Raw genomic sequence first — 22,292 nt, 5'->3', positions numbered from 1 at the left:
TGAATTGCTAAGATCATTGTAATGTCATAGTATCTAATAAAAAATAATAATAAAAATAAATAAATAAATAAATATCATGTATTTTGTCTGAGAAAAAAAAAGAATATCCAAGCATTCTAGGGCAACTTTAAAAGACCAATTGAGATTAAGGTCTTGAAGGAAGGAATGTATAGACAGACTAATGGCATAGAAACTTATTCAGTGAATTCGCACCAGAAAAAAAAATATTTAATTGTGGAAATAAGAACATCAGGCACAGAAAGCATTTAGAAGGCCAAATAGACATGGCCAAAAAGAAACTGTCTACATTATATTTTGGTTAAAATGCCAAAATTCAGAGCAAAGAAAGATTTTTACAAATTCAAGAGAGAAGCACCAAGTTATTGGTAAATGGTAATGCATCTGGATAACTCTAAGGGCCAGCAGGACATGCAATAATATATTTCAAGCACTAAAACAGAAATATTATAGTGGCACCCCCTACTCCACAAATGCATCTTCATTAAGCTTCCCCAGAGACCCTCACCACAATTTTTCTTGTATACAATATATTAGCTAAGATCTCTGCAAAATGACTCAAATGTTGTTATACATCCTTTTTTTCTGTTGATCTGCTCTGTATTGAAAAGACTAAATTTATCCCTGGACTTAATGAATATACTCTGCTTTTGTGGTGTAATCTGTAAAATCCCTGACAGTTCTAAGAAATGAGACAATAGGTTACTTCTGAGAACTCACAGAAAAAAAAATAACTTTCATGTAGACCCCTGCAAAATGTATACTTCCAGGCTCCCATTTCCACACCACCAGGTATAAAGCTCAACAAATGTCTAGACTCAGCATTCATAGAGAGAATTTGTTTCAGGTGAAAGCCCCCTCTGAACAGGCTGCAGACAATAAACCTGCACTTTGCTAATTCCTCTGGTGTCCAGTCTTATCTGTCTTACTTCAGTACTGCCAGCCTACATTGTTATCTGCATCAAAGTTATTCTTCAGAAATAATTACATTTCAAGACAAGAATAAACTAAAATAAACTATGACAACTAACCTGCCAGTGTAGAAGATTCACTATGGAATTCTATATACACAAGAAGAAGATTAAAATAAATCATGGGAGAATATAAAAGAATAAATGTAACTAGAAGAGTGGATAAGCAAATAGGAATAAAGAGTCAACCCTATATTATAAAGAAACACACCTCATTAACATTGGATTCACATCAAGTTAATTATCAACTCAAAAGACATAGATTAAAATACTCAATTAACAAACAAGACCCAAATGTATGTTGTCTACAAGAAACACAGCCTGACATGCAATGATGTTCACAGAATAAAACTTAAAGAATAGAGAGATATTCCATGTAAATGGAAGCCAAAAAAAATAATATCTATTTGCAAATTTGATAAAGGTGACTTTAAACAATTACTCAAAGTTAGCAAAGAAGGTCACAACCTACAGCTAAAGGAAAAAATCCAACAACAAGAAAAATGTCTTTAAATATTTATACAGAAGTGTGGGTGACATTAATACTAATATCACCAGTGACTGGTTAGGTGGACAAAACATCAATAACTTTCCTATATATCACTTTTAATTTTTATTATGACAACTTAATAGTTGTCTAGGCACTATTTCATCTGACAAGAACAGAACTCATAATTTTTTAGCAATACAAAAAACTTTCTTTATAATAGGTCATATATTAGGATACAAAGCATGTCTTAGTAAATACAAAAACAAAATAATTCCATTTATCCCTTATCAGATCACAATGGATTGCTATTAGAAAACAACACATACAGCCTTTTTAACAAGTGGGTCTGGGAAAAAAATACCTAAACACATGAAGAGGAAAATCAACTCAAGAATGGATCAAAGATTTAGGAATTACACAAGAAACTCTACAGCTGCTAGATAAAATTGTAAGCTGAATTTTTCAACATATTATCACAATCATCAATTGTCCTAACAAAACTCCTAAAGCATAAGACATAATACCAAGAATCAATAAGTAGGATGGCATAAAATTAAAAACTTCTGAACACTAAAGGAAACAAATAAGAGCATGAAGACAGAGGCTGCAGAAACGGAGATCTTTGCCACCTGATCCACAAATGTGGGTTAATATTCAGAATATATAAAGAACTCAAAAAACTTATCACAAACAATTGATAACTCACAGAATAAATTGAAAAACACTAAAGGGATCTTTCTAAAAAGAATTACAATTGAACAATAAATATATTTTAAAAAGTTCAACATCTCCAGAAGTTTGGAAATACAAATAAAAACTACATTGAGATTTTATCTCACTCTCTTCAGAATGGCAATTATCAAAAACACAAATAATAGTAAATGTTGATGAGGATGCAGAAGAAAGGTACACCCAACTCTTCCATTGCTTGGTATAGATTCAAAAGATTTAAAATCAGCATATTTTAGGGATGTAGCCACATCAGAGTTTATGGCAGCACAATTCAAAATAGAAAGGCTATCAAATGAAGCCTAGTTGCCAATCAACAGATTAATGTATAAAAAATATATATGTAATGAAGCTCTACTCAGTAAGTCATCAATTAAAAGAAATAATGGCATTGGTTAGTAAATGAATGGAACTGGAAAATGTCCCACTAAGTCAAAGCAAATATCCTGCTCAGACTCAAAAAGTCAAAGGCTGAATATTTTCCCTTATATTAAGAAGGTAGATAAAAATAAAGGGAAAATGGGGGGTCCCTAAAAACAGAAGAGAGGCCAGTGGAGTCAAGGAAGGAGATTAGGAGGGATGGAGTGACTGCTAGAGGAATTGTGGTGAAATGAATCTGAACAAATTTTCCTTTGTACACTTAAAAATATATCACACTGAATTTGACCTTTATGTATATCAATGATGCACTAATTAAAACAACTACAAGTAAATAGAAGAAAGAACAGTGGAGTAGAACAGAGATAACAGAGGTAGGGAAGGGATATTACTGGGGATAAAATTGGAAAATTGTATAACATGCTTGTATTATTATTTAAAAATGAACCTCAATATTATATGTGAAATGAAGATCTAATTAATAAAAAGAAGCAAACAGTGAGTAAAACTATAGAAATTTCATGGACACTTGAAGAATGGATAATACATTTGCATAATCAAAGTGTCACTAATTAAATTAGGGGAGGGAAGTTTTAAATAAACCTGAGAACCACATGAGAATCAAAACAACATTTATACATTTATGGGTTAAAGTAAAAGCAGATCTTTTTTGTTGTTTTTTTCTTTTATTGAAACATTATATATATATAATGTGGTTCATTATAACTTATACAGAAATGCATATAACATATTTAGACAAATCTTACTGTCCAGTACATTTTCTATCCCTTCCGATATCCCTCCATTTATCCACCAAAAGCAGTTGTATGTGGACAGTTTATACTAAGGGCTACCTCCATTTGAAAATCTAAGATATTTCAATTTAAAAACCTCATAATGCATCCCAAGGTCTAAGAAAAACCTCAGTAAATGAATTCTAAAACCAATACAAGAAAATAATTAATTAAAGTCAAAGCCAAAATTATAAAATAGATAAATTTTTTTAAAAAAAACATAGTGATAATAAAACAAATAGTTTGTTTTTAAAATGGTAAATAAAATTGATAAACCCTTGGCCAAGGGAACTAAAAGAAAAAAAGAAGATACAGATGGATAAAGCTAGAAACAAAAAGTGAAATATTAAAATTGATACCACTGAAATCCAGAAGATCTCTAGAGACTATTAGAAAAATTATTTCAATGAATGAGAAAAATTTAGACTATTTTAAAGAATAAAATTGAAAGATAAATAAATCTAAGTGATATTAATGAAATATGTCATAAAATGTTGAATCAAATAGATAGAGAAAACCGTAGCTCAATAACAAGCAATTAGGTTGAAGCAATAATAAAAAGCCTTATGGACCAGAGGTTTAGAGGTGAATACATGGTTAAATTTTATCATATATTTAAAGAAGAACTGATATTAATCCCCCATTACATTTAAGAGCAAAGGAAAGATGCTTCCAAAGCAATTCTGCAAAGTATTACCCTGACTGGAAAAGTGATTATTGGACAGAACAAGAAAAAAACTAGATATTAATATCCTTGAGGAACATAGTATAAAAATTCTCATAAAATCTTTGCAAACCACATTCAACAACACATTACAAAATAACATACATATCAGGCATAGTGGTGCAGGTCTATACTCTCAGAAAAGCATCAGGTTGTTTGAGGAACACTGTAATTTCAAAGCCAGCCTGGGAAATTTAGTGAGACCTGTTATCAAAGTGAACAATAAATGGTGCTGGGAATGTGTTTCCTTCGTACCATGCTCCTGGTTTGATACTCTAGTTACATACAAAAAAAAAAATCCATAAAAGCTGATTTTGATCCAGGATGATTCAATACATGCAAATCAATAAAACTAATACATCACATATAGAATCAAGAGCAAAATTACATGATCTTTTAAGAAGCTGCAGGAAAAGCCTTTGACAAATTCAATGGCCCTCATGAGAAAGCCCTGAGAGATTAGAAATAGGAGAATTTTATTAAAAGATAATAAAGACCAAGTATATCAAACCCAAAGCCAATAGTAAAATGAAGAAGAACACTTTCTATAAAATCAGGAAATACACAAGGATGTTCATTGCCACCAATCTCACTAATCACAGTACTTAAAATTTTAGAAAAATAGAAAGAAATAAATGGGATTCAAATAGGAATGTTAAAATGTTAAATTATTTCTATATGCAAATGATTTAGTAATATTCTTAGAAGAACATAAATAATATACTATGAAAATTCTACTTTGATGAATGAATTCATCAGAGTAACTGGATACAAAATAAACATATAAAAATAAACTGTTTATCTATATACCATAGCAAACCTAGAGAGAATAAAGCAAGAGTAATAGCTCATTCAAATAACTTTAAAAATAGCTAGGAATAACACTAAACAAGAAAGTGAATGACCTCTTCAAGAAAAATTACACATTGAAGAAAACAAATAAGAAAACAATAGGAAGTAAAAATATCTGCTATGTTCATAGAGAAGCAGAATTAATATTGTGAAAGTGGCCATAGTACCATAAATGAATTATAGATTCCATGTATTCCCATTCAAATTCAAATGGTATTGTTTGCAGAAATGGGGGAAAATAACAACTTCTAAATCTGTATGGAAGAAAAACAAACAAACAAAAAATACTTAGACAAAGTGATACTGATCATAAGAGAAACAATGGATAAACCACAATGCCCAATTTCAAAATATAAAACAGAGCCGTAGTAATAAAAACCATGGTCCTGGTGTAAAGAAAGACCCATAGACCAATAGATAGAAGAGAAGTCAGAGAGCAAACCCACACAGGTACAGTCATGTGATACTAGGCAAAGACACCAAAAACATATTTTGGAGAAAAGACAAACAACATTTTAGAAATAGTGTTGGAAAAACTAGATATCCGTATGTAAAAGAAAAAAACCTAGATGCCTATTTTCTAACACTGTACAAGAGTTTATTCAGAAAGGACTAAAGACATATGTACCAGACTAGAAGGTTTACAAATACTCGAAGAAAATATATGGAAAACACGTCAGTATGTAGGCAATAACTTCCTGAATAGATCCCCCTACAGCTCAGAAAATAAGAGCAACAATGTATAAGAGAGGGTGCATCAAACTGAAAAATTCCTGCATAGTAAGTGAAACACAAAACAGTAAGAAGTGGTAGCCTCCAGAAATGGAGAAAAGCTTTGCCAGCTATTCTTCTGACAGAGGATTAATATCCTAAAAATATTAATGCAAATATCTTAACACCAGAAAAACAAAAACCTTTTCAATAAATGAGCAAATGCACAGCTAGTTCTCAAAATAAGAGATACAAATGGCCAACATTTCAGGGAAAAAAAAAAAAAAAAAAACATAACATCCTTATCAATCGGGAATATGCAAATCAAAACAACATCAAGCTCCCATTTTCCACCATTCAAAAAAGCAATCATTAAGAAGAAGGCAAATAATACTGGGAAGATGAGGAGAAAAATCTCTTACATGTGAATGGCAGGAACATAAATTACTATATCACTATGGAAATTCATATGAAGGCTACTCAAAAACTGAACATAGAACTACTTTATTATTCAAATACACTACTCAGTACTTACCAGAAAATATTAAAGTCAGCTTATTTTAGAGATATGCATATGCCCATCTTTGCCATGACACTATTAATAATAGGAAAGTTATAGAATCAGGCTAGATGCTAGTTAATAAAAGAATGGATAAAGAAAATGTGGTATATATACACAAGGAAGATTTCTATGCATAGAGAACAACAAAACTAAGTTAATTTTAGGAAAATGAATGAAACAGGGAAGCATAATGTTAAATAATATAAGCCAGACTCAGGAAACAAGTATCATTTATTGATCTCACATGGAAAACTAGAGGTGGAAATGTTCAACATAAAACTAGATGAATAATAAATTATATCCATTAGCATACATAAATTTGGGAGTATGGAGAAAAAAATGTTAAAGATAGCATTAGGGGAGTATATTTGATCTATATGTATGTAAAAATATGCCACTGTGAAAATTCTGTATAATTAATGTGTATCATTTTTTAAAAACTGATTATCTTTTTTAATTTTTAGAAGTTCATTTATCATGTTCATTACCACTATTACTCGTTTGTTTGGATTTCATTTTTTAATAGCAGTACTATTTATATATGCATATATATATTTATTTTATTGATTTCTTTTTAGTTATAGGTGACAATAGAATCCATTTTGATATAATCCAACAAGCACTGACCATCAACATATTAAGTCTATATTAATTGTTACTAAATATAAATTACTTGAAGCTTTAATAGGAACAGAAGCAAAGAAAAGAATGATTTCTTAAGCATCTAAAATATGCCACATTTATTTGCTTATTTTTCTCTTCATTATAATCACAAATGATTGTGATTGTAATCCCACACCCTGCCTCCTAGTCATTCGAGGATGTCAAGAGTAAGTAATAGACAAATATAACACATTATTCTATTGTCCAGCATGTACTTCCCCTAACATTCCTATGTTTGCCCTAATATTGAGTTGCTGCTCTTTTTAATTTCAATATTTCTTATTTTAAGTATCAGCCATCTTGACTCTCTTATTCAATCTGGACACTTGACTTTCCCTTCATAAATGAATTCTTTGTATGCATCCACTTTTATCAGCTTTATATTCATAAAGCTGTTCTTTTCCCTTCTTTTCTATTTATTTCCTTCCATAAGGGCACACTGAAGAACTGTTTATTCCCACCACTTTCTGGCAATGTTAATTCTATACATATACCTCACCTGTTGCTCTCCTTGTTTTCTACTCTAACCTTGTAGCCTTATTTCTTTCTAGCATGTTTTTTCTTCCTGGAAGATGATATGTTTAAAAAATGGAAAGATTTTTAACCCATTACCTTTGAGTCAGGTGATGGAATTTAAGGACAATCATTCTTTATTCTGATTGCCTGCACAAGTGTGGTTTCAAGTACTTCCTTCTTTCGACTGGCAGGTTTACTGTTATCAGGTAAATTTCCACTCTTTTGGTTCCCAGTGTCATATTTTACTTCTGACAATAAAAACAAAATAAAGAGTATATAAAAATTCTGTAATTTAAAGTCATTAAGCAGCACAATTTCAGGCAGTCTTCACATAGCTTACCATCCTTCATGGATTGTCTGGAAGCTTCAATTAATTCTCCTCCTTTTTCTGGGATGTTCTAGGAAGAAAAAAAAAATTAAGGGATAATAAGAACCAAAGATGACAAAATAATTATTGTTCTTCACTACTGTAGGGTACAACAGAATAAGCATTCTGATGTATATTCAAACTACAATTCTCTCACTTAGTAAGCTATAATTTCTAATGGGAGAAGGATTAGGAGCCATGACAGAGAGATCCCCAAAATGTCACTCCCCTTGTCTAAAATTGATTTTTACACAAATGCTGAAATCCATTATACTATTTTCTTAAGCTGAATGATGTAGAAAAAAAATTGTAGCCATCTTTACTTAGACTACTTTTGAAAAAGACTAACAATATGAGAAATTATATGTGATATTTTAATGTGTTTTTATGACTTATATTGGCATGAATTACCTCTTGAGGGGAAAGCTCATAAGACATGAGCTTTTAGAGTTACCTATTAAAGAAGATTGATTGGATTCATAAACAGTATAAGTTTTGTCCATCTTATGTGTTAAATAGCTAAAGATAAGTAATTATACAAATTTTGCTGCTTCCAAAAAAAGATAAATGACAAAAACCATCTTGTGGGGGTTATATCAATGAATAATAACCACACAGAGCTGCTAAATAACCAAACCACAATGACAGAGATGAAACAATGAATAGACACTGAAGAGATGTTTTCCGCAGGGAAATATTAAGTATTAGAGTAAGTCATTGTTTTAGAAAGGGAAACATGTTCTTTTTATTCCATTACCTTCATATAATTAAATTAACAAAACAATAAGATATAAAACAATAAAATATTTCTTAATAAACCAGGTGCTGCTGCCACAAAATTAAAGTAATTTCAGGTTTGCTTGACATAGGTAACAAAAGACAGTGGAGTAAGTCATTTTTTTAAAAGACAAGCAAGAAGGAAGAAACTAGCAAATTTTCATCTGAAGTTCAAATCTAAACTCAAGTTTGGAGAAGGCTTGGAGGATATTCTTGTTCCTACTAACATATTTATGACATTACTCTAACTTGTTTATTCTTCCTTTATGGCACCAATTTGAGATACTCAAAACTTTTACATCCCATATATTAAAAGAGAAGGCAAACTTAAAGCATATATTTTTTTTAATTCAGTAGACCTAATTACTAGTTATATCATGCATATTATACTACTTAGGACATTTCAGCAAGTAGATATTTATTTTATCCACATTTACTCATGTTCAACACTGTATATAACACCAGCTTTTAGAAATGGTGCATTTCTCCAGGCCAAATGAGCTCAGTTGAGTTATAAATAATACCAAAGTAGCATTTTAAATAGAACACAGAATGATAACTCTATACTTTTATCTCCCAGTTAAAAATTACACCCTTGTTACTCACATAATATTTAGCTCTTCATAACTGAAATAAAATTAAAGTAATTTCAAAAACAAAAGATATCGCTTACATTTAACCTTATTTTTAGCTTCTCCAGGATATTTGCAAATATATTTCCTAACCTGGAACAGTTCATAAAAATAGTAGTGTTTTACAGTAAACATTAAAGTAAGTAAATACAGAAGCATCTAAAATTTGAAATTTCAAAATTTGACATAGAATTTATATATTTTAAGAAACTATAATGGAAAAACAACAATTTTGAAACTAAAGTATTACCATACAATTATTGAGTGTTTCTGCTTCCAGAACTGGTTATTACTTTGCACACACCATTTATTCTTTGATTAGATGAAGAGTAAATTTTTAGAAAATTTCATTACCTCACATTTCTTTAGAATTTTTATTGGTTCTTTTCAGTTATACATCAAAATATAAGTTATATACCAGAATATAATTATAAAAGCATAGAATATAATTTGTTCTAATTCAGGACCTAGTACTTCCTTCTGTTCTTCTAATCTTTCTGCTATTTACTTATAGTTTTTTTTTTTTTTAATTACTGTCACTTTTAGTGGAAAGACTCAAAGTATGGATATGCAAGCCATTTTAATACAAGTATTAAGATACAGATTCTAGATTTCTGGGTTGCCATAATTCCCAATATTACTTTAGTATAAATATGGAGCCATGGAAAGAAATAGAGAATATAGGTTCCTCAATTGCTATGATACCAAAATATCAAGGGTCCAAGTAAAAAAAGAAAAATTATGTGCAATATATATTATATATTCCAAACTAAAGGCACCAGGGAAATTCCACAATTCTATAAAAATTAATTTAGGCATGAGTATTGTAAGTCATGTAAGAATGATTTAAAAACCACAGTAATGAAAACTGATACAAAAAATCCTTGAATAAATATTATATTTCCTCTACAGTTAGAGAGCTGTTTCTAATGCATTTTTTCTTTCACTATGTATTTCACAGCCCATTGTTACTTCCAGCCCCCACGATCCACAAGTACTTGAGAGAACAGTGATATAAAAAGCATTTTTTTAAAAAATCAACATAATTCTTTAAAATTGATTCTTAGCAAAAATTCATATAAAATAGAAGAAAAAATATAGCTAAATTTTCAGCATTAGCATCTTAAAACACAAAATTCAGAGCAAGAACATGAGGTTTTTTACAAAAGATCACTTTACCTTAATATGAGCTTCATAGCTGCCCCCAAGCATTGCAAACAAGGAATCACCTGAGTGTGATTTTTTGATAGATCTTTAAAGCAAAAATGTATAACAAAAATGGTGAATAGTTTTCTTTTTAAAATAAACTCTGTTTAATTTAAGGTATAACTTATTAAATGGTGTTTCTTGATTGATATAATTAAAATATGACCTCCGATTAAAAAAATAGCTTGTGTTCACCTCTTTCTGACTCTACTGCTGTGAATCTATAAAATATTCAAATAGATATTAAGGCACTCTTAATTCCAATTCAGAGCAATAGCCAATACATGAGCAGAAACAGATAATAATTTGTTCTTGCAAATTGCCTGTCTTGAAGGCTGAATTTAAAACCCAATTAATGGCTGACATTTTTTTTTCACGTGAACTGAAACAAACCTCTGGTAACACAAGACAAGATACCAAGAGGCACAGTTCCTCTTGTGAATATCCAGGAGTCAAATACTAAGCAATGTTGTTCTTCAGCATGGAAATCACCAATAATAATACACTATTTATTCCCTCTACCCACAAATAATGCACAGAGTTCTCTGGAACTTTAAAAAATATTGAAAGTTAAAAAGTGAATATATATGTTATTCAGAATACCTTTGTCAGAAACATTGAAATAAATTATAAAATTGATTTTTCCTATATAGGTCTCACTTTATTCAGGTCCTCATAAACTAGCAAGCCTTTTAAAACCTTTACAAGCACTCAGACACCCAGGGGGAAAGACTGCCAGAAAAGCAGAGTCTTGATATTTGTACCTCTGTTTCATTAGCTGTTATGTAAATACCCTCCTTCCTCTGAGAATCCATTTCCCAGTCACTCATCTGCAAAACTCAGTGGCAGTCTCTAAAATTGAAATCTACATCCCTTGAATATTCAGATTCCTGACACAAGGTTAAACTAAATGGAGTCTCAATCATTGGCCTGTCTGAATACCTTTCCAACTACTCAACTGAAGCTTTGTAATAACTTTCCCTGCCAATCACTCCTTTGCCCAGCACTACATGTACATTTTAAGGACATGAGCAATTTGGAAAGAAAGTGAAGGTGAATGAAAACCTGTTTTGTGTCACAGATATCATGTATTCTAACAATTCCCACTGTCTGTTTCACTAGTCTCTAATCCATTCTTGCACTGCAGAGATGAACACAGGCAAAATACAAGCTATTAAGACTTCCTCTAAATTTTATATTAATATGCCTTTATAGAGAGCTTTTAATATTCTGTGTCCTTCATTCCTGTTTTGGCTCATCAAACTAATCATAAACCCTAAGATTTTGGTCTCTTTTTTAAAATGCTTATTCCTACCCAACACAGTGTTGTTACTCTGGGTAAATACTTTTATAGCCCTTTCCTTCACTAGTTAAATTTTGATCCTCTACCACTGTGTTCACTTAAAAATTCTAGTCTTGTCCTCTTTAGTTGGGTTCCTATAGTCAATCTTCAATCTATTATTTTAAAAAATAACCTTAAAAATGATAACCAGAAAATGTACTGAGCTCAGAATTAAGAAACTGGAGTTTAAATCTCATTGTTGTCATTGTTTATACCCAGAAAACTCCCTTTAATATATCTAAGTTTCAGGTACATCCTCAAAACTATCATTTGGCTGGCATGTAGAACACATGCTGAAAGACTAGAAGGTCTCTAAAATTCCTTAAAATTCTGAAATTTCTAAACTTTTGATCTGTCAAAAGAAAAAAAATTCAATTGACAAAATAAAACAGAAACACAAAGAGAACAAAACAGAAAATACAAATAGAAATTAAATAAAAGGTTATAGTCATAAAAAAGGGAAAAAAGTATAAAAGTAAAAGTCTTCATAAAATTGTTAGGGGTAGTAATTGAAGAGAAACTAACTGGAAAATCAGGAAGCAGAGAAATTAGAATGTCCTCTAAGGATTAATATAAGTAATACAACATTGTCTAAATAATGTTATTCTTAACTTTCAGTAAAATAATTTCTCTACAGCACTTGCCCGATCTTCTTGTTTATTAGAAACCATGAGGCCAAAGCTCTGTGAGATTTTCCATAAAAGCTTTTGATATATTAAGACAAAATCCTGATTACTAGTGGAACTGTCAATATCAGGACAAAATCTTGGACTATAACCTGGCTTATCAGGTAAAATATAAATCAGAATTAACACACAACTGCCTTTAACTTTCTAAATTGATGATACACAATTTGAAAGTTAAAATGTGAATATATATGTTATTTAGAATACATTTGTCAGGCACATTGAAATAAATTATAAAATTGATTTTTCCTGTATAGGTCCCACTTGGTATCAACCGGTACAGTGGAACAACACAATGGAGCTGTCAGCCAGGTAAGACTACAGTCTAAACACAGGCCTGAAACTTATTAATTACACAAATATGGGACAAAAGTCAATCTCTATGAATGACAGCTCTTTATTAGTAATTAACAGATTATAATAGCACAGATACTTTCAAAGTTCTTATAAGACAACTTTAGGAAACAAGTGTTAACTGAATGTAGTGTCTGTCTCACAATAGAATACTCAACAAATCCTTCTACCTTCACTCTCCTCTTAGTTAATAGACATTTTTTTTTAATTTAAAATCTATAAATTCATACCTTCTTAATGAGTCATCTTTAGGACTTTCTTTCACTATTAAATAAAACAGTAAAATATATAATTAATCAAAAACAGAAATATAAAATATAACATTTTACGACTCTGATGTTTTGTTATAAAATGTTCCTCCAGACCCAGACTCGGAGAAATTTTTAGAATTAATATTAATTGTATTTATGACAGGTAAGTAATGAATGCATTACAACTCCTATGTTTCGCACTTTGTACTTATCAAATGCAAGGAAGAAACAACAGGAATTATAAAAGTTTGATACTTAAAAGTAAATCATTGGTCCCATAATCATAATCCTTACTAAAAGTTGCAAAAATGAAAGAAAACCTTATCATTGTCAAATAAAGTAGTATAAATATATAAGTGTCAAACAAGAGGAGACATGATGGTGAATTAGCAGGAAGTGGATTTTCTCACAGCTCCACCATATGGGACTCAGAGAGTGAGAAAACTGCTTCTCTGTGAGGTGGGAGATAAAGCATGCCACTGATACTCAATATTGGACAGAGACCTTGAAAACTGGAGAATTTGGGGTATATCAGACAAAGATGAGAAACAGAGCTGGAGCTTAGGATCTGATGTGATTGGGGGAAATCAGTACATTAGGACAAAAAAAGACTGAAAAGTGATGCAGACAAGGGGCTAGGGTTGTGGCTCAGTGGTAGAGTGTTTGCCTAGCATGCATGAGGCACTGGTTTCAATCCATGTAAAATAAAATAAAGATACTGTGTCTACCTAAAACTAATTATATATATGAAAAGTGCAGCAGACAGTCTTGGAATGCAGAATGTGGGACCACAGGGTCAAGCTATTCTACTCATTAAACTGTGGCATGAAAGTCACCACCAGTCTGCCTGGAATGTACAGAGAGTTGAAGCTGGAGATATATTTAAACATCTGCACTGCAATGGCACCAACTCAGACTGGGAATTTAGATCCATGTGTTGGGGCTCAGTCCAATATATAAATCTGGCAGACACCATCCACAAAACATAAACTGAGCCTAGCAAACAGGAGAATTTCTGGCATGGACAGTATTTCTCTGGGGGTAATACTAGTCAGATAGGCCAAAGAGAGCCTGTCCTCCTCTCCTCCCTTGACATAGCTGTGCCCAAGACCAGTGGCAGTTGCTCTAAAATCTCAATGAGCAGGAGTGATGGACCTTGGTGCTTGAGGGCAGACCTAAGGAGGTAAGAAAGAACAGTACCCTGAAAAAACAGAACTGGTAAAGGACTGGCTTCCCTATCCCATGAATGTAGCCCTGGGGATAAGAGTAGAGTAAATTCCTAGGTGTGCACTGATTTATTTATGCCCAGTAACTCCCCATGAAATGAAACACCTGGGGCAAAGACAGGACCTCACTGCCTCCCCTGAGAACGTATTTTAGAACCTAGCATGACCTATATCCTGGGGGTGGAGCTGACAGCACCTTTCACAGCTCCCCATACCATCCCATGGACAATGGAAACTGAGAGATGGAAAGACATTTTGGGAGAGACAGCAAGCACATACTCTCAGTAACAATCCTGTTTTTTTTTTTTTCTATGTGTACTGATGGATACATGAAGGACATTCATACTCTTGTACATATTTGTTTATGCTTTCTCATTTGAACTATTCTGAAACATAGTTATTTTTCCTTACTCTGTTGTTTTTGTTTCTATTTCTTTTCTCTTACAAACAGTCAAATTCCATTATTCTCACTTTACTCTTTATTTCTTTTACTTGTTTTTGCTTCTTCCTCATAAACAATACATCGTATATCACTTTGCTTCTGCCCTACTCACATCTTGAAACTGCTCATCCTTTTCTATCACCATTGCTTTTTTCTTCATAATGTACTCTATTTTTAATTTCTCCCAGAACTCTTGGTTTATAAAACTCCACACACCACCATTAATGCTAAAGGAACAATTAATACAATTGAAGCTATAGAAAACATCTATTATTTTATTTTTTATTTTATTTTTTTTAATTTTTTATTGTTGGCTGTTCAAAACATTACATAGTTCTTGATATATCATATTTCACAATTTGATTCAAGTGGGTTATGAGCTCCCATTTTTACCCCATATACAGATTGCAGAATCACATCAGTTGCACATCCATTAATTTACATATTGCCATACTAGTGTCTGTTGTATTCTGCTGCCTTTCCTATCCTCTACTATCCCCCCTCCCCTCCCCTCCCCTCCCCACTTCTCACTCTGCCACCTCTACTGACATTCGTTTGTCCCCCTTGTATTATTTTTCCCCTTCCCCTCACTTCCTCTTGTATGTACTTTTGTATAACTCTGAGGGTCTCCTTCCATTTCCATGCATTTTCCCTTCTATCTCCCTTTCCCTCCCACCTCTCATCCCTGTTTAATGTTAATCTTCTTCTCATGCTCTTCGACCCTACTCTGTTCTTAGTTACTCTCCTTATATCAAATAAGACATTTGGCATTTGTTTTTTAGGGATTGGCTAGCTTCACTTAGCATAATCTGCTCTAATGCCATCCATTTCCCTGTAAATTCTATGATTTTGTCATTTTTTAATGCAGAGTAATACTCCATTGTGTATAAATGCCACATTTATTTATCCATTCATCCATTGAAGGGCATCTAGGTTGGTTCCACAGTCTAGCTATTGTGAATTGTGCTGCTATGAACATCGATGTAGCAGTGTCCCTGTAGCATGCTCTTTTTAGGTCTTTAGGGAATAGACCGAGAAGGGGAATAGCTGGGTCAAATGGTGGCTCCATTCCCAGCTTTCCAAGAAATCTCCATACTGCTTTCCAAATTGGCTGCACCAATTTGCAGTCCCACCAGCAATGTACAAGTGTACTCTTTTCCCCACATCCTCTCCAGCACTTGTTGTTGTTTTACTTCATAATGGCTGCCAATCTAACTGGAGTGAGATGGTATCTTAGGGTGGTTTTGATTTGCATTTCTCTGACTGCTAGAGATGGTGAGCATTTTTTCATGTACTTGTTGATTGATTGTATGTCCTCCTCTGAGAAGTGTCTGTTCAGGTCCTTGGCCCATTTGTTGATTGGGTTGTTTGTTCTCTTATTGTCTAATTTTTTGAGTTCTTTGTATACTCTGGATATTAGGGCTCTATCTGAAGTGTGAGGAGTAAAGATTTGTTCCCAGGATGTAGGCTCTCTATTTACCTCTCTTATTGTATCTTTTGCTGAGAAAAAACTTTTTAGTTTGAGTAAGTCCCATTTGTTGATTCTAGTTATTAACTTTTGTGCTATGGGTGTCCTATTGAGGAATTTGGAGCCCGACCCCACAGTATGTAGATCGTAGCCAACTTTTTCTTCTATCAGACGGCATATCTCTGATTTGATATCAAGCTCCTTGATCCATTTTGAATTCACTTTTGTGCATGGCGAGAGAAAGGGATTCAGTTTCATTTTGTTGCATATGGATTTCCAGTTTTCCCAGCACCATTTGTTGAAGATGCTATCCTTCCTCCATTGCATGCTTTTAGCCCCTTTATCAAATATAAGATAGTTGTAGTTTTGTGGATTGGTTTCTGTGTCCTCTATTCTGTACCATTGGTCCACCCGCCTGTTTTGGTACCAGTACCATGCTGTTTTTGTTACTATTGCTCTGTAGTATAGTTTGAAGTCTGGTATCGCTATACCGCCTGATTCACACTTCCTGCTTAGCATTGTTTTTGCTATTCTGGGTCTTTTATTTTTCCATATGAATTTCATGATTGCTTTCTCTATTTCTACAAGAAATGCCATTGGGATTTTGATTGGCATTGCATTAAACCTATAGAGAACTTTGGTAATATCGCCATTTTGATGATGTTAGTTCTGCCTATCCATGAACAGGGTATATTTTTCCATCTTCTAAGATCTTCTTCTATTTCTCTCTTTAGGGTTCTGTAGTTTTCATTGTATAAGTCTTTCACCTCTTTTGTTAGGTTGATTCCCAAGTATTTTATTTTTTTTGAAGATATTGTGAATGGAGTGGTTGTCCTCATTTCCATTTCAGAGGATTTGTCGCTGATATACAGGAATGCCTTTGATTTATGCGTGTTGATTTTATATCCTGCCACTTTGCTGAATTTATTTATTAGCTCTAATAGTTTCTTTGTAGACCCTTTTGGGTCTGCTAGGTATAGAATCATGTCATTTGCAAATAGTGATAATTTAAGTTCTTCTTTTCCTATTTTGATGCCTTTAATTTCTTTCGTCTGTCTAATTGCTCTGGCCAGTGTTTCGAGAACTATGTTGAACAGAAGTGGTGAGAGAGGGCATCCCTGTCTTGTTCCAGATTTTAGAGGGAATGCATTCAATTTTTCTCCATTCAGAATGATGCTAGCCTGAGGCTTAGCATAGATTGCTTTTACAATATTGAGGTATGTTCCTGTTATCCCTAGTTTTTCTAGAGTTTTGAACATAAAGGGATGCTGTACTTTGTCGAATGCTTTTTCCGCATCTATCGAGATGATCATATGGTTCTTATTTTTTAGTCTATTGATGTGGTGAATAACATTTATTGATTTCCGTATATTGAACCAGCCTTGCATCCCAGGGATGAATCCTACTTGATCATGGTGCACCATTTTTTTGATATGTTTTTGTATCCGATTCGCCAGAATTTTATTGAGGATTTTTGCATCTAGGTTCATTAGAGATATTGGTCTGTAGTTTTCTTTCTTTGAAGTGTCTTTGTCTGGTTTAGGTATCAGGGTGATGTTGGCCTCGTAGAATGAATTTGGAAGTTCTCCCTCTTTTTCTATTTCCCGAAGTAGCTTGAAAAGTATTGGTATTAGTTCCTCTTTAAAGGTTTTGTAAAACTCTGCTGTATACCCATCCGGTCCTGGGCTTTTCTTAGTTGGTAGTCTTTTGATGGTTTCTTCTATTTCCTCAATTGATATTGGTCTCTTCAGGTTGTCTATATCCTCCTGACTCAATCTGGGCAGATCATATGACTTAAGAAATTTTTCTATGCCTTCACTATCTTCTAATTTATTGGAGTATAAGGATTCAAAATAATTTTTGATTATCTTCTGTATTTCTGAAGTGTCTGTTGTGATATTGCCTCTTTCATCCCGTATGTTAGTGATTTGAGTTCTCTCTCTTCTTCTCTTCGCTAGCATGGCTAAGGGTCTGTCGATTTTGTTTATTTTTTCAAAGAACCAACTTTTAGTTTTGTCAATTTTTTCAATTGTTTCTTTTGTTTCGATTTCATTAATTTCAGCTCTGATTTTAATTATTTCTTGCCTTCTACTTCTTTTGCTGTTGTTTTGCTCTTCTTTTTCTAGGATTTTGAGATGAAGTATGAGATCATTTATTTGTTGGTTTTTTCTTTTTTTAAGGAATGAACTCCAAGCAATGAATTTTCCTCTTAGAACTGCTTTCAATGTGTCCCATAGATTCCGATATGTTGTGTCTGTGTTTTCATTAATCTCTAAGAAGTTTTTAATTTCCTCCTTGATGTCTTCTATAACCCATTGATCATTCAGTAACCTATTGTTCATTCTCCAAGTGATGTATTCTTTTTCCTTCCTTCTTTTATCTTTGATTTTCAGTTCCATTCCATTATGATGAGATAGGATGCATGGTATTATCTCTACTCCTTTGTATTGTCTAAGAGTTGCCCTGTGACATAATATATGATCTATTTTTGAGAAGGATCCATGTGCTGCTGAGAAAAAAGTGTAACTGTTTGATGTTGGGTGGTATATTCTATATATGTCAATTAAGTCTAGGTTATTAATTGTGTTATTGAGTTCTATAGTTTCCTTATTCAACTTTTGTTTGGAAGATCTGTCCAGTGGCGAGAGAGGTGTGTTGAAGTATCCCATGATTATTGTATGGTGGTCTATTAGACTCTTGAACTTGAGAAGAGTTTGTTTGACTAACATAGCTGCACCATTGTTTGGGGCATAAATATTTATGATTGTAATGTCTTGTTGGTGTATGGTTCCCTTAAGCAGTATGTAGTGTCCCTCTTTATCCCTTTGGATTAACTTTGTCTTGAAATCTATTTTATTTGATATGAGTATGGACACTCCAGCTTGTTTCCGAAGTCCATATGAGTGATATGATTTTTCCCAACCTTTCACCTTCAGCCTATGTATGTCTTTTCCTATCAAATGCGTCTCCTGTAGGCAGCATATTGTTGGGTCTTGTTTTGTGATCCATTCTACTAGCCTGTGTGTCTAAATTGGTGAGTTTAAGCCATTGACATTTAGGGTTATTATTGAGATATGGGTTGTTCTTCCAGCCATATTTGTTTACTTCTGTTACTAAACATGGTTTGTTTTCCTCTTTGATTATTTTCCCCCCCTTTACTGTCCTACCTCCCACTATTGGTTTTCATTGTTATTTTCCATTTCCTCTTCCTGTAATGTTTTGCCAAGGATGTTTAGAAGAGATGGTTTTCTAGCTGCAAATTCTTTTAACTTTTGTTTATCGTGGAAGGTTTTAATTTCATCTTCCATCTTGAAGCTTAATTTCGCTGGAAACACAATTCTTGGTTGGAACCCATTTTCTTTCAGTGTTTGAAATATGTTATTCCAGGATCTTCTAGCTTTCAGAGTCTGTGTTGAAAGATCAGCTGTTATCCTGATTGGCTTACCCCTAAATGTGATCTGCTTCCTTTCTCTTGTAGCTTTTAAAATTCTCTCCTTATTCTGTATGTTGGGCATCTTCATTATAATGTTTCTAGGTGTGGGTCTCTTATGATTTTGCACATGCGGCGTCCTGTAGGCTTCTAGGATTTGTGATTCTGTCTCATTCTTCAAGTCTGGGAAGTTTTCTCGTATTATTTAATTGAATAGATTGCTCATTCCTTTGGTTTGAAACTCTGTCCCTTCCTGTATCCCAATGTCTCTTAAATTTGGTCTCTTGATGTTATCCCATATTTCTTGGATGTTCTGCTCATGGTTTCTTAACAGTCTTGCTGAGCTGTCTATGTTCTTTTCAAGTTGAAATACTTTATCTTCATTGTCTGATGTTCTATCTTCTAAGTGTTCTACTCTGCTGGTAGTATTCTCCATTGAGTTTTTAAGTTGGTTTATTGATTCCTGCATTTCTAGGATTTTTGTTTGTTTGTTTTTTATAACCTCTATTTCCCTGTATAGTTGATCTTTTGCTTCTTGGATTTGTTTATGTAATTCATTGTTGAAGTGATCTTTCATTGTCTGATTTTGCTGTCTGATGTCTTCCTTGAGACTCCAGATCATCTGAAGCATATATATCCTGAATTCTTTATGTGACATTCCATCAGCTGCAGCTATTACCTCTTCTAATGTTGAGTTGACCTGCATTGCTTGTGGTCCTTTCTTTCCTTGTCTCTTCATACTGTTCGCATTCCTTTCTACTTGGTGAAACTGTTGTGCTATTGAATTTTCCCCCTATATATTTATATTGGTCTTGTATAGTTGCAAAGTCTCCCTCGCAGATGCGGGTGGCCGCTCTGCCCCTCCTCCAATTGGGGCAATGTGCCTACAATGCCAGCAGACCACTGGGCCTGCTCTGCCGGTCGGTAGCAGGTCCGCCGACCTTGCAGGCGCAGGCGGCGGCTCTGTCCCTCTGCGGGCCGCTAGGCTTTTTCTGTCGGTGGTCGCAGTTCTGCCTACTTTGCAGGCGCAGGCAGCAGCTCTGTCCCTCTGCAGGCCTCTGGGGCTGTACTGCCAGTGGGTCGCAGGTCTGCCTACCTTGCAGGCACGGGGGGGGGGCGGCTCTACCCTTCCTCAGGCCACTGGGCCTGTTCTGTCTCTCGGTTGCAGGTCTGGCCTGTTCTGATGGTGGTCACAGTTCCGTCTACCTTGCAGGCGCGGGGGGTGTGGGGCGGCTCTGCCCCTCAGCAGGCCGCTGGGCCTGCTCTGTGCATGGTCACAGTTCCCTCTACTTTGCCGGCGCAAGGGGAGGGGGCGGCTCAACCTCTCAGCAGGCCGCTGCTCCTCTTCTGCCGGTGGGTCGCAGGCCCGCCTACCTTGCAGGAGTGATTGGAAGCTCTGTCCCGCCGCGTGCCACTGGGCCTTTTCTGTCGGTGGTCACCTTTCCACCTACCTGGCTGCCGCGGGGGATGGGGGGCGGCTCTGCCCCTCAGCAGGCCGCTGGGCCTGCTCTGTGCATGGTCACAGTTCCCTCTACCTTGCCGGTGCAGGGGGAGGGGGCGGCTCTGCCTCTCAGCAGGCCGCTGCTCCTCTTCTGCCGGTGGGTCGCAGGCCCGCCTACCTTGCAGGAGTGATTGGAAGCTCTGTCCCGCCCTGGGCCACTGGGCCTTTTCTGTCGGTTGTCCACATCTATTCTTTTATTTTATGAAATATATAACTCATGATTACTTACTGTCATTACTGATATAAATTGATACATTTCTGTTTATTGTGCCAACTAACTTTGTGTGAAAATAAAAATTAATTATGCAATTTAGTTCTATATTTTTTATGCACAGTTGGTTGAAATTATTTGGCTCCCCCCTAATCTGTGAGCCACAAGGTATCTATAGGATCACTCGAAATGCACAGAATAGAAGTTGTGTTGCTAGAGATCCATTTTGATACATGAATAGACACACAAACAATATGAACAAGCAAGGGAACAAAGCATCCCAAACAAACCAGAATGACTCAAAAGCAGATTCCACAAAAACCACAGTGAAGAAAATATCAGAGAAGGAATTTTGAAAGTTTATATTTCAACTGATCTATGAGATATAAGATAATGTAAAAAGTAAAATCACAGAGAAGACACAAGAAGTAAAATATCAATAAGGAAATAGAAGTTCTAAAGAAAAATCAATCAGAAAATTTCAAAATTCCAAAATCAATAAACCAAATTAAAAATGCAATGCAAATCATCACCAATACACTAGATGACTTAAAGGACAAATATTCAGGTAATAAAGAAGTAGTGCATAATCTTGAAAATAAAGTTCATCATGGAGAAAGGCTGTTACCAGACCATGAACAGAATTTATATATATATATATATATATATATATATATATATATATATATATATATAATAAGAAAAGGCCGAATTTAAGATTCACTGTGATAGATGAAGGTATTGAATTTCAAAACAAAAAATGAACAATCTTTTCAATGAAATAACTGAAAATTTCCAAAATCTTAAGAATGACATGAAAAATCAAACACAGGAGGTATATACAACTCCAAATATATAGAATTACAACACTCCTAGCCACAATAGTATGAAAATGCCTAACATACAGAATAAGTATAGAATTTTACTTATAATCGAATTTTAAAACCTGATAGTGAAAAATGATTGGTCATATTCAGAGGCAAACTGATTC

General features: G+C 34.0%; 1 protein-coding gene across 1 annotated transcript in view; it reads right to left on the bottom strand.

The window, feature by feature from the left end:
• LOC139704466 (ankyrin repeat domain-containing protein 62-like) overlaps positions 1–22,292 on the bottom strand; it is a gene marked incomplete at its 5' end in the record, with an annotated part of 67,701 nt that overhangs the window by 29,897 nt on the left and 15,512 nt on the right. The window contains 3 exons of the mRNA XM_071607292.1: positions 7,556–7,656; positions 7,749–7,806; positions 14,804–14,918. Of these exons, the coding sequence (XP_071463393.1) occupies positions 7,556–7,656; positions 7,749–7,806; positions 14,804–14,918 (274 nt within the window). The remainder of the gene's footprint in view (positions 1–7,555; positions 7,657–7,748; positions 7,807–14,803; positions 14,919–22,292) is intronic.

This window comes from Marmota flaviventris, unplaced genomic scaffold (assembly GCF_047511675.1).
Source record: "Marmota flaviventris isolate mMarFla1 unplaced genomic scaffold, mMarFla1.hap1 Scaffold_66, whole genome shotgun sequence".
Classification (NCBI taxonomy): Eukaryota; Metazoa; Chordata; class Mammalia; order Rodentia; family Sciuridae; genus Marmota; species Marmota flaviventris.
Note: the sequence above shows the minus strand (reverse complement) of the source record. Positions and strands in the feature narration are given on the sequence as shown.